We start from the raw sequence: 14,152 nt of genomic DNA, 5'->3' as shown, positions 1-14,152 counted from the left end.
AATGTGGTGCTCAAATAGTGGCCTTCACATCATTAGTGTTTGAACAACTTGTGGTATGTAATGACCCACTCCCAACAAGTTGGTGGAAGCACTAAGTATTAGGCATCTTCAAGATAAATATATATTGAATTTAGTACAAGTTTCATAGGCCAAACTTAGGAAGTGTCATAAGCCAAACTTAGGAAGATAAATATATATTGAATTTAGTACAAGGGTCATAAACTTAGGAAGTCACAATTTACCAACTAGAAACTCACTGTAAATGCAATACCATCCACAATAAAGTTGAAAAATATGTTGCGGGGTGGATCCCATATGCCGCCATAAGAGTGAATGTCTATCCGCACATCATCTCTAGGCCAAGTGGTAGAGAAATAAGGTGAATTGTTGTCTAGATGGGAAAGAACCCCCAAACAGACAAGTGCGTTCCTTGTGCTCATCCAAATTCATCTGAAACCAAGGCTAGGTTCATACCAGCCCGCGCAGGACAAGCAAATGGTGATGAACTTCCAATCAGACAATGGAGAGTGGCAATAGGTGTGTATATGGTACGACACTTCTCTCCTGCTAGAGATACAACTGACAGGAAAGCGTAGCTGAAATTCATCTCAATTGGCCAAGCTTGCCCACTCCTCCTGCACACTTTGGCCAACAATCACCCAACCTCCAAAAAGATAGGTGAAGGGCTGCTGTCTTCGGTGGGGAAGAAGACTGCGGACACTGATACAAAAAACTGTGTCTAGCACCTAAGTGCTATACCCAGCTCCCAGGCTGGCTACTAACAAATCTCCAGTTGGGTTTTGACTCAAGCCAACTTATCCGGAAGGTTTGCCTCAACCATTATACCAATCAAGCGGTGGTGACAATTAATGGCAACATGCATTATAAGTCATGGATGCCGTGTGTGGGGTGGTGTGAAGCACAGTACCCAAAGGCCATACGTGGCAAACAGAGAGGTGGGAGGTGGAGCGGGGACGACGGCGAGAGATGGCGAGGGGTGGTGTGAACCGAGCCTAAGAGGGGACCAATGAGCGCGTGACTTTGGGATGCCAACTTGCAAAGCCATGTGTGGTTTGAAAAGTTGGAGGGCAGCCTGGCAAACTCACAATGAATGGGTTGGTTCGGATGTCTTACACACCCAGCTTTGCAAAGCTTCCGACGAGGATTACGCATCGCTTCTGTGTCAATGTTGAAAGCCCGCCGGCATTGAATTAGATGACAATTCGTATATCATCTCCCCAGACAAGGAAATATTCGCTTTTGCAAGAAGATGAATCGGCCTCGCAGCGCCGTTAGCAACGATCCTTCAGCTGTAGGTTTGGATGCCATAGATTGGGAATTGAGACCTGGCGGTATGTTGGTCCAACGTCGAGACCCTTCCTCCGAGCCCTCCCCGTCTTCTGGGCCTTTGCTCAAAGTCAAGGTTGCTCACGGCCTTCGCCAACACGATGTTACCATCCCTTCAGAGGCCACCTTCGGTGAATCTCGGCCCTGAACCAATTTGCTTTGCTTTCCCTTTGAACAATCCGATCGCAAGGAAGAGATGCTTGACGTCACGTAAGTCCCTTTCCTATTGCTGATATCGTCTTTTTGGCAGGCGACATGAAGTGGGTTCTGGCGCCCTTGACCGGCCTGCACCCGCAAGAGCAACGGATTTTATTTAGAGGGAAAGAAAAAGAAGATACGGACTACTTGCACATAGCCGGCGTGAAGGACAAATCCAAGCTTATTCTGGTAGAGGACCCAGCAAGCAAGGAAAAAAAGCGGGAGGAAATGAAGAGGAATGAAAGCATCGCCAGAGCCTGCCAGGCAGTGGCTCATATACGGGAGGAGGTTGACAAGCTTGCCGGACAGGTGCCCTCGCTTTTCAGTTTGGCTTATCCACCGAATGAACCTTATGTCATATCCTCGAATTGTCTCTTTGACTTTTCGGACGTTGAAAATTGAATAGCTAGTTCTCCGTTACACAGATCACGTCTTTGGAGGCAACAGTCGGCAGCGGGAAAAAGGTCCTTGAGAACGAGTTCACTTTGCTGTCAGAATTATTGATGAGGCAACTGCTTAAATTGGATGGCATAGAGGCAGAAGGAGACGCCAAGGTGCAAAGAAAGGTTGAGGTAAGAACATAAGAAATGCTAGGGTTGGTTGGAACAGGAGATCTTTTGGTATGTTTTCGAGCGATTAATGCTGCTCTCGTAAGAGGAGGCAACTGTGATCCTTTTGGAGCATTAGTAATCGCGTAGCTGGCAGGTTCACACAGATGGACTATAGTTATGCTTTAGAGATGAACAATGCAGAGGTGTACCCTGCTGCACTACAAGTTACAGAGGCTACAATGGACACAGATGTAGCTACTGAAAAGATGTGCAAATCCGGCCTAACCATTTCCAAAACCTGATACATCGTCTGTTAGTGGGTTGAACCGACATGTTAAGGTCCATGATTTTGACATCAAGAGTCCTAACTGGCCAACACAACAAGCCTGCCTCTATCATTCCTTTCAAGACCCACTTTACTCTTTAGGTCCTAGCACATGACCGGTCCTTTAGAGTTGGTTAGCCCTAAGATTAAGTTTACACTACACCCAGTGTTCGGGTACGCTGAAGTTAGAGACACCTTGGGTCTGTCTATAAATATGAGTGAGGGGCTCATATTTGAGGATCCCACGAGGATGGAATCCCTGGGACACCAAGGCCTAGAGCAGGCCTAAGCCTAGTCAATCCATACATTGGGCATTTGTGGTATTGGACACAGATGCTTTGCTGGCTCCTCCCATGTGGTCCTTTCTAACATTGCGGTGTTGCGAGGTATGGAGAACTTGGAGTGTGCGATCTTGGATACAAGTCAGGTATAGGCCTAGCTATTCAGTTGATATCGGAGCCACTTTAACTCTCTACTTGCAGTGTGATCTTTCCTGCATTTGCTTTGTGCAAACATATGTTATGAATGTGTTGATGAACAATTCAAAGGCGTGCTGCACTACAAGTTATAGAAGCTACCTTACTGAAAAGACGTGCAAAATCTGGCTGATCCATTTTTAAAACCTGATACATCGTCTGTTAGTGGGTGGAACCGACATGTTAAGGTTTATAATTTTGACATCAAGAGTCCTAACCGACCAAAAAAACCAGCCTGCCTCTACCATCACTCTCAAGACCCAGTTTATTCTTTAGGTCCTAGCACATGACCGTTTTAAAGGGGTCCTTTAGAGTTGGGTTAACTCTAAGGTTAAGTTTACACTACATCCAGTGTGCGGGTATGCTGAAGTTAGGGACACCCTTGGGTCTGTCTATAAATATGAGCCATGGGCTTATATTTGAGGACTCACGAGAGCAGGCCTAAGCCTAGTCAATCCCTACATTGGGTATTTGTGGTGTGGGACGCAGATGCTTTGCTGGCTCCTCGTATGTGGTCTTGCTAACGTTGCTGTGTTGCCAGATATGGAGAGCTCGGAGTGTGCGATCTTGGATACAAGTCAGGTATAGGCCTAGCTAACTTCTGCTTGAGTGCATGTTTCAGTTGATATCGGAGCCACTCTAACTCTCTATTTGGAGGGTGATCTTTCCTGCGTTTACTTTGTGCAAACATATACTATGAATGTGCTGATATCTGTTGTGAATCACTCGATGATTCATGGTTGCCTTTGTGCAATCAGTGCCATCTTGGTTGATGAGGAATCATCCCAATGTGGAGGTTTGGTGGTTCAGTTCTGACTAGAATAAGGGCTTTCAAGCGCCATGGAGTAGAGCGTGAGGATCTGAAATCTGATCGCTCCTCTTTCTGGTTGTTTTGCTGGTGTTTCTTGTTAGAGACAGCAAGGGACAGCTGCTGTTAAAACATTTGCAAGAGGGTTGCTTGTTTTTGGGCACCTGATGTTGCCTAAACTAAGGCGATTTGTTGACCAGCCAGTATGAGGCTGCTTGGTTGCTTGTGGAGGGCCAGAACAGAGGCTAACTGCTGAAGCAGGTCTTTTTTGCCACAGTGAGTGCCGCTGCAGCCCCGTTTATGCTATGCTTTTACCCAGGGCAAGTGGGCGAACTCTTTCTGGGCTAATCCAAGGTGAGGCGCAGCCTCCTTGGCCTGATTGAGGGCTAGGCACTCTAGTATGGGTGATGCAAAAAATACAGTTTTCCTCGGCTGCCTCGTGCTGAATTTGGAGCCAGCTGAGTGATCTTTGGTGATATGCTGCTGATTTTAGCCTGTTGCCAGCCCAGGGGGTGATTGTGGTTGTGCTTGCCTGTGATGTGGACGACATGAAGGCCTCATGCGGGGAGATTTGTCCTTATGCATGCATTGCATGGCTCCTACGTGGCTCTTTTTGACAAGTGGCAGCCATGCATGCACTATGCACAAGAAAAAGTGTGCATGTATGCCACATGCAAGCTTTGCATGTGTGGGTAGCAATGACATGTGGGACTAGAAGTGTCCATGCTATGCCATGGGGGCAGTTTTATTCCATGAAATGCACGTTGTGTCAAAAGCTAACTGGGGCAGAGGTGAGATATCCTATGCATGAGATAGAGCTTTATGCTGTGACCCATGCTTGGAAGTGGCGGCATTATCTATATGGCACCAATTTTGTGGTGTGTAGGTAATACATCCCCTAAGTATTTCTGTAATGCTTCCGACTTGCGTGGTTAGAATTTGAGTCGCATTGGACACGTGAACATGATGAGTTTCACAGAAATCCAGTCTTATGTCTTCCTTTCCTTTAAAGGCTTGTATGAGCATGATTAGAGTTTCAGTTGTATATGTCAACAGAGTCCAAGGTGGGCCCCAGATGAACCTATGGGTTCTACTTCTGTGGGAAGGAAAATGGATCCAGACTCTATTCAGAGTGGACTACTATTCTGAAAAGGCAAAATCTGTGTACCAGGTCGTTAAGCTATAAGGAAGAAAGTCCTTCATGAGTGTCATGACGGCCCTTGTGCTAAACATACTGTGATCCAATGGATATTGGCTTTGGTCAAGAAAGATTTCTATTCGCCAAAGATGCAGACTCGTATCGAAAGGTATATTCGGGAATGTCATCAATGTCAATTCAATAAGCCGAACGCCTTAGATAGGGTGGCACGCCTCGTCCTTTGGAGGTTGTAGATAAGAAATGGGAAAGTATTTCCATTAATTTCATAGTTGGACTGGGTCGTACGTAGAAACATCATGATATCATCTTGGTAGGTGTAACTTGTCTGACCAAGATGGTGAGATTTATTCCTACAAGGACTACAATAACCGGGCCACGACTAGCCCAATTGTTGGTGGAAAAGTTGTCTAGTCTTTATCGGCTGCTAGCTAAGATTGTTAGTGACCGTTAAAAACTCGCTCAGGATTGTTGGGTGTAGGAAGCAATGGAAGCTCAGAAATGAGTGCAAGAAGCCAAAAAATGAGCTGTTGTAATCAAAATGCTGCAAGTACAAGTGAGGAGGCTCAAGGGAGACCCAACATAACAAAACCCTAGGGCTAACTATCCTAACTAGACTAAGTCTCCTCACTGACCATAACTAGGCCTACAAGGCACATACCAAGGAATAAGTGGCACCTATGGATAGCCCATAGAATGGCCTACAAACCCCCCTCCATGGTATGGGCTGAAGTATCTTGGACATGGCTTAGGATACCTAGATATCTAATGTCATGGTTGCACATGTTCGTCCTGTCGGGATATAGCAACCTATGACTGTACAGAGTATAACAGATCAAGTTACAAAAGGTGCTAAATTTAAAGCTTGCCAAAAAGCTTCAAACTTAGGTCGAGGTAGAGCCTTCGTAAAAAGATCTGCCAAGTTGTCTTCAATGGGAACATAAGACAACTCAATATCACCTGCTGATAATCGCTCTCTAACATAGTGATAGTGAACCTCAATATGCTTTGTGCGAGCATGGAAAATAGGATTCCGTGCAACAACCAAAGCACTCTGACTATCAGTGAAGATGACCGTAGGAGCAGTTTGACATGCACAAAGAGCTGCAAGTAGCTTCCGAAGCCAAACACACTCCACTGTAGTTGTAAAGGCTGCTTTGTTCTCAGCTTCACAGCCAGAAGTAGCAATTGTACTCTGCTTCTTGCTGAACCAAGAAACACATGAAGTACCAAGCATAAAACAGTTGCCACTATGTGACACGAGTGTCCGAACAACCAGCCCAATCACTATCAGTAAATCCATGCATGACAAGTGAAGTATCAGCTCCATAAAGAAGGCCTAAGTGCTGAGTGCCTTTAAGATATCTGAAAAGACGCTTCACGGCATGCCAATGGTGCATAGATGGGTCGTGCATATATCTGCTCAATTGTGAGACAACATACTGTAGATTAGGTCTCGTATGGCATAGGTAAATCAAACAACCAAGTGCTTGCTGATAGGGAGTGACATCACATGTGGTAGAATCAAAAGCAAAGGCATGTGCATCTGCAAGTGCAGCATCAACATCCAAACATCTGTCATAACCATCAAGTCTGTAAAGACCTCTAGTCAATGTGCTAGTCAAGACCATGGTGAAGGCATGTGTAGTATCATACACTACACACCTAACACCATAAAAAAGAACCTGATAGCCACACTTAGCAATGGCTGAAATAGAAATGAGGTTCTTATGAATGCGTGGAACATAAAGCACATGCTCTAGAGTAACAATACCACCAGAGATAGAAGTAAGAGCAACTTGCCCAATACCTTTCACGGTATATGATGCATTATTGGCACATGTGACCACTGCCCCCTTGAGATGTATGCTCTAATGAGCTGAATAACTTCCGACAGGAAGTGATGTGCTTGCTAGCGCCACTATCAAAGAACCAGGCATCATGAACATTTGAAACTGCCATACAAGCATTATAAACATCAGGATTATATTGACATGTAACCAAGAAAACCCAATGCTGGTCTTGTGCAAAATTAGCAGACTCATGTCGATCTTTTGCACTAGAAGAACCAGGTACTGCAAAACTAGACTCTCTCTTCTTCTTTTCAGATGCTATGCGCTTGCTACATTCAGAAATATCATGCCCAGGTTTCTTGCAATAATTACATCTCTTCTTTTTGTTATCCCTTGAAGAAGAGACACCATGTGAATGATCAGCATCCGAATGAGAGGGTTTTTCAGCTGAAACCTTGCCTTACCTTTGTGTTTGTGATGAGCAGCAAATGCTTGATCACTAGCCATAGAAGCATTGCGATTTGCACGACTTTGCTGTTGCTGAAGGAGAAGAGCAACCAGCTGGTCAAATGAGAAATGATTTGCATCACCCCCTGCAACCAACCTCACTATAGTAGAAAAGCCTTGATTAGGGAGTTAATATGCTCACCATTGCACATGACGATCAAGATATGTGAATAAAAATGGCAAACAACATCATCAAGGAATGCAAGCCCAAGTGCCTCAAAGTGGAAGAGGCATATGCCTCAAGCATTGCAAATAATCTACTCCCAAGATGGTCTTCCCAAAGGTTTCACCAAAGATGAAGAGGGATAGAGGTCAATCTATGAAGAGCTAGCCTATTGGATCAATCAACTTAGTGGTACTGGCCAAATCACAGGCAACCCATCAAGGGCATTAGAAACAAGCTGAGAATTAGGCTTAATCTCATCAATGTTGGCCAATTGCTCTTTCAAATCCTTCACATTAGTGAGATAGGCATCCATCTTACCACCTTCTTTAAGCTTCAAGTCTTTCAACTGCTTGCAGAGATAGGCAACCCTTGCCTCATTCCGCACCTGATACAAAGACGCAAGCTGAACCCCTGCTTGCTTAGGTGTCTTGCAACACCGGATATGAGGGATAATAACCCGTTTTATTGAAAGCGCAATCAAGGTATGTGCTTTGGCATCACGACCATGCCAAAGAATCTGCTCCTGTGTAGGAGGCAAAACACCTATAGCAGGAGGTGCAGGTGTCCTTGAAGTAGCATTAGAACCATCACCTGAAGACCCATCACCTGAAGAAGAACCAGAGGTAGTAGGTGCAACACCAGAAGTGACAGTGCGTGTAGGCCTGGCCTCAAAATTTGAAACAATATGCCATAGATTCTTGGCAACCAAAACATGTCCCATCATGTATGACCACATGGGATAATTGGTGCTATCAAGCTTGTCATTAGCCCCAAGTATCCTGAACAAATCATCTTTACCGCTAGACATGGTGCTGAAATTCAAGACAAATGCACCAACTAGCAAAGCAAAATGAGAGAAAGGCAATCTCTCAAAATCAAGTAACAAAAATCTGCCCAAGCTTCAAAGCTTATGCCTACAAGAGACTCTGCTGTCCCAAGGTGTACCTGTTGCAAGAAAAATCCCCAAAGGCAACACGAGGCCTTTCCAAAATGCAAATGAAGCAGAAATTGGAAAGAGCCAATGCAACAACGGCTTACCCAATGATGTAGCCTGAAAGGATAGTAGTGTAAGGCTTTGAATGTGAGCAAATGAGGGCTGGAAATGAGAATGACAGCAAAAGAAAGTGCTCCCACGACGAGGAGAGCACTTAGGAATGGAGAGAAAGAGATCCAATGGAGGGGAGCTTGCAGCCCGAGGCAAAGGGATGCCAAGTGAGGAAGAATGGGTTCAAAGAGTAGACTCTAGATCACTTCAACATGTTCCAAAAGGCTCCAACAGTCGGCATGCAGCTCGAGGCAGCAAGAAAACTGTTTCAAAGGGCTTCAACAGTCAGCTGGCACACAACTCGAGGCAGCTCCCAAACGCTGGTATGTTTCACGAAACAGCTCTAGAGTGCAAGAAAACTTTGAAATGGCTGTCACGAACCCCGAGGAGCAGAAAATACAGACACAACAGTTCCGTACAGCAACTATGGGCCCCGTAAGGCAGCCGTACTACATTAAATGTAACCCTGACAGGTCCGTACAGCAGTTAATGCAACTGGTCCATACAGCTGCAGGACAGCAATAAATGCAGTCAAAATTCGTCCGTGCAGTCTGTACGACTGTACGGAATCTGTACAACAGGCCCACTCTTCACACGTGCGAGTCGTACTGCAGGAAAACAGGTCGAGGAAGTTGTGACCGCCTCGAAATGCAGCAAATGGATGAGAAAACAGCCAAAATGCAAAGCTTGAGCACTACAGACTCGATTTCCGGTGATGAAACTCCTCCAAATAGCTTCGAATCACTCTAGCTTGCTGCAAATGCCTTGAAAATGAGCTGTCCAGCAGGAATGAGAGCTCAAGAGGCTACCAAACAGCTTGGGAAAGCTGTCAATGGCTGAGGGAAAGGATTCCCGAGCTGCTTTGATACCATTGTTGGGTGTAGGAAGCAATGGAAGCTCAAAAATGAGTGCAAGAAGCCAAAAAACGAGCTGTAATCAAAATGCTGCAAGTACAAGTGAGGAGGCTCAGGGGAGAGCAACATAACAAAACCCTAGGGCTAACTGCTTGGACTAAGTGTCCTAACTGACCTAGATGAAGGCACATACGAAGGAATAAGTGGCACCTATGGATAGCCCATAGAATGGCCTAGAAGGATGAACTCTACAAAATCTCCAGCAAGGTGCTGGGATAAACATTGGATTTCTCTGCCAAAGATGGCCTCTCACAAGAGTGTGTTGCACTGCCTGTGGTGGAGGCTTCTGCTCCAGGGCCAAATTAACTGACTAAGGGGGCTGACTTTGCCCCTTGCTGCACTGATTTTTCCCCGCCTCCTTGCAAAATGCAAGGTCGGCTATATGGGCCGGCTTTGGGCCGACCGTGCCTGGCCTATAAAAGGCCCATGTGCTGGGCACATGAGCTGCTGCTGCCAGGCCTATGTACAGCAGTGCAGGCCCCTCAGCTGGGCCCTGCTACAGTCTGAGATGGTGCCTTAGATCCCGCGAGATGCTGCTGCTGGTCGCCCTCTTGATGCTGGGTATGTGCTGAGTATCCCTCCCCAGCACCCTCTTATCTACTGCCCCCTTGTCCCCTCAAATCGGGGGCCCACAGCTGGGGACTGTGATTTCTAACAAGACGGTCAAATGGAGTGAGTGAATTAGATACTTAAAGATATGCTTCTTGCTTATGTAAGCTGATTGAAAGAGTTCCGAGAGCAGAACCACGAACTGGAATAGTAAGAAAGCTGGATGGAAATCGACACAAGAGTAGGGGAACAACTCTGCTGATAATGCTGAGAAAAACCTCCACATGGATGATAAACAAGAGGGCAAGGGAGGTCCCTATATATAGGGGAGAGCCCCTTGCTGGTTGGCCTGCTTATGCAGCTGACTGATCAGCCTAACTGGACCCACATGGGTTGGGTCTGGTCAGCTCTCTGGTTGGCTCTACCTGACCAGGCGGATTGGGGTTACCCAACCTGGTTGCGTGGCCAAATGTGGACCCCAATCCTTGCTGGTGAGGCGGCCAAATGTGGCCCTTAACAGCCTCCAAACCAGCCTCCAAACGTGGCCTGGCGAAGCCCGGACTTTAGCGGGAACCATGGTGCACATGCCTTAGCTTGTCGCCCTCCTAACCTGTGAAAATACACTGAGAAACGGCTTGATACTTGGCCTCTGTGGAAGACGGCGACCATCATGAGCAGGAGCATAGAGCTAGTAAGGCTCTCATGAGTCAGTGGATTTCTTGTACATCCACCACCGCCATTGATGATGCTACCAGCTTCGTGGCTTCCATCCTCAGAGTCTAGGAGCATGGGATTGAGGCGCATGGCTCATAGTGTGTGACCCACCCGAGAGTAGCCTCTTGTCATTTGATTCAGAAACACTCAGGCTCGCCTTGCAGCATTGTGTAGGCAGACAATGCTACGAACCACCCCCATATTTGCACCCTTATAGGCAGAGGAGAGGCGCGCCTTCCGGCAGCAATGAGATGTCGCCCGCAAAGGAGGGGCAGTGGGTAGTGGTCAGAGATGGATAGCTTTCGATAGGCCTCCTTTGGAAATTTGGTCGCTCCCCTACATTGTTGGGTGGAATGGCAGAGGACATTGAGCATTAGCATTTGTAGTAGTATTGACTTTAGAGTTTCCTTTGTCCTGGACTGTAGGAGCTGGTTTATTCGTTTTAGCATTTGGAGGCATCTTATGCAAGGCCAGGGGACATTGTGAGGCCATATGCCGAAATTTTGTACGTTTAAAACATGCACGTGCAAAAAGATACCATTTGATCTTATAATTAGCACGTCCCATTGAATTATTGACAGTGACAAAATATGATTCAGGCGTGGGGATGTCTGTGTTCCTCAAAATGCAAAAACAATTAGAATTTCCATGCTGCCTGGGAGGGCATATGACTTTATCCAAAGATGCTGCAATTTTAGGAGAAAGTTTTTCCAGGCACTGAAATGAGTAACGGATAGTCCCGTGTGGGAGATCACGGCAATACTTGCACCGTCTGCTGCCCATAAGGTAAAGGAGAATGCTCCAAAAGCATTTGTTTGTGCTGTTCATTTGTCATGATTACCTCAAAGAAACCTCGGGCAGCATAATGCACTTTTTGAACAAAGCATCCTCTTAGAGTCCTGGTCAACCAAATTTCCACATCTGCAGCCACAGGCATTCTACCTGGGAAAAAGATACTGACAGCTTTTCTAGCATATTCCGGAACTGGATCAACTATGTCATCCACCTCAATAGTGATGCTCACCTTGAGGAGCAGGCTCTTTTCAATCTTTCCAGGTGTCTAAACCTCTCATGCATAACTTCAAAACAAGTTGTGCCTCATACGAGGTATGAGCTGGGTCATCCTGACCCATGGGTCAACTTTTCCTTTTGCACCTGTCTTTCTTTATTGTACGTTTTATCAAACTGAGGATCATCAGCCATTTGAGCACAAGATAAGTCCCCCACAAGCTGAGCTGTAAGCTGGGAAAATGAAATATTAACAGTGAAAGAGAGAGAACCTGTAGACACAGCTATACACAGCAGAGAAAACAACCCCAAAAGAGAGTTTTACAGAGTTCCAGAGCAAGAAAGGGCAGGCTTATAGACAGCAGAGAAAAGAGTCCTTAAGGAAAGGTAAATTGCACAGTGGAAGATAGATAAAGAAGAAGGCTAAAACCAGGGGGGAAATAAAGAAAGATTGCAGCTCACTGCACACACACACACACACAGAGCTACCCACACACGCAGTGGGTAGAGGTTAAAAAACAGCAAAAGTTGGCGACAAAATGGAGGGGAGATGATTGGAGGTCTGAAGGGGCACATGACAGGAAAGGGGTATTTACAGCTGCACACAGGTCGACGGGCTTCAAGAAACCCTTAACTAACAGAAATTCAACATCCAGCAGCTCCAACGAAATGCTCATAGCAGGACACATTGCAGGGCTCCACACGTGCTACACCAGGTCAAAACCCAGACTGGGAAGAACCCGTACAACAGGAAAGAGACTGCAGAAGGGTATGAGTTGCAGACGCGCCTACAGGTAAGGGCTTCCAAAGGATTTCGGGAAGGCTAGAAAACTGTTGAAGAAGGTGCAGGTCACCATGGCTGCTCTCCTCTCACACCACACGCAACTCTGACACCACCTCTCTCTCTCTCTCTCTCTGACTCATGCACGTGCACACTCTCTCTCACACACACACACACTCACACACACGCATGCACGCACACATGTACATGTGGAGAGAGAAAGAAAGAAAGAAATGCATGTTAACTTTAGAAGGTCTTGCAGGCCTATGAGACGAAGTGCAAACACCAAGTACATCTAGATAACCAGAGAGTCAGGGGAGTGCACAAAGCTCAACTCCTCCGGAGTTATTATAGAGCATAAATACATTCTAGTATTATAATAACATGGCTTGAATAACATCAGTTTAAGACTGAGAGTCTTTTCTATTCACTTCGTTGCTGGCATCAGCAACCATTTCTTGCTTGATTGAGCTCACTTGGTACCTCTTGAATGATTCCACTATTCTCCACATCCTGGACTTTCCTCCCAAGGGCTGCAAGCTGAAGCTTGAGCTCTCAATCCAACAGGTCGCCGTACAGTTGTGCTTTCACTCCAGCTCCTACTCCCGGGTCGCAGCACTGCCTAGCCCTTAGTCAGGTTCTCAGGTTGTGGTTTTCTCCACAGCTGCAGTTCAAGCTCCTGCTCAGTTCGCAGGTCTCAGTTCAGTCCACAGGCTCTTTTATTTCTAATTCAGTTCACATTTTACCACCAACTGAGGTTGGGCTGAACAACTGGCCCAACTTGGGGGCTCATTCCAGCAGAGGGGTACTCAGATTTACGCAGGCCACCATGGAGCTTCCTGAGATGAAGACATTTGCCACCTCAACTCCAACAGTCATTGCAGCCTTATTGATACCTACCCCCTATGCAAAGACGTATTAGAGATGGAAGATAATCTCAGAACCACAGGAGCACATCTATTACTTGCAGCAAGAAATAAAACGCGGGACCTGAACTGAGTTGCTGCTGGCTGTGCGATAACCTGGTCTGCTAGGGCTGAGCTGCTGCTGGTGGCGCGGTGCGCTGGCCTGCTGAAGGCAGCTGAGGCAAGCTAAGGAGAGGAGAGAGAGAGAGAGAGAGAGAGAGAGAGAGAGAGGGAGAGAGATGCATTCCTGAGGAGGCATCATGCCCAGCTGTGATGTTGGAAAATCGTAGAAATCCAGAGAACCAGCAGCTGACGCTTGAATTATATTGTTGGGATCATAGCATCTATCTTGACTCTCTGTGCTCATGATACGCTTTTGCAACCTGCAAATCTGTATTTGTGTGTGTGTGTGTGAGAGAGAGAGAGAGAGAGAGAGAGAGAGATTCTCACATTGGATAGTAATCAATGCAGGTACGGAGAGTGCAAGGCTTTGCTGATATGGTGGATAGATTAAAGGTTCAGAACAGCAATCCTCTGCATAGTAACACTGTTGTGGTGACAACTCAGTGGGAAACGTTCGATACTGGCGTCGGCAGCCTTTCTGCACCACCACCCTCAACATCATCTACTACAAGTACAGATTGGGAACTCTTTGATTAGAGTTGGCATAATTGATCTTTTTATGCTCATTCAAGATCTCTTAGGAAACATGGGATGGTTAGAGTCACAAATTATACCCTCCTTGCCCTGGCAGCTGTTCTGCTTTCTGCCGTATGATTTCTGACCACTTGTGGATTCTGATGCTAATTAGAGCTCTTAGAAACTTGAGATCTTTAGTACCTGTCTTGTAATTTCATTAGCATTCATTAAGCAAGGCCCAATGTGTAAATCTCTTTTTTGGCCTGCCAT

At 46.2% G+C, this 14,152-nt stretch overlaps 1 protein-coding gene across 1 annotated transcript; it reads left to right on the top strand.

The window, feature by feature from the left end:
• The first annotated feature begins 1,084 nt into the window (after positions 1–1,084).
• BAG4 (BCL-2-associated athanogene 4) lies at positions 1,085–13,917 on the top strand. Its single transcript, XM_087387065.1, has 4 exons — positions 1,085–1,478; positions 1,598–1,854; positions 1,971–2,117; positions 13,715–13,917. The coding sequence occupies exons 1-4, from the start codon at positions 1,271–1,273 to the stop codon at positions 13,901–13,903; spliced, it is 801 nt and encodes a 266-aa protein (XP_087243191.1). The 5' UTR covers positions 1,085–1,270; the 3' UTR covers positions 13,904–13,917.
• The last annotated feature ends 235 nt before the right edge of the window (positions 13,918–14,152 follow it).

The sequence above is a fragment of the Dipteris shenzhenensis genome, chromosome 16 (genome assembly GCF_047967505.1).
Source record: "Dipteris shenzhenensis isolate YYH24624 ecotype China chromosome 16, Dip_SZ_1.0, whole genome shotgun sequence".
NCBI lineage: Eukaryota > Viridiplantae > Streptophyta > Polypodiopsida > Gleicheniales > Dipteridaceae > Dipteris > Dipteris shenzhenensis.
Note: the sequence above shows the minus strand (reverse complement) of the source record. Positions and strands in the feature narration are given on the sequence as shown.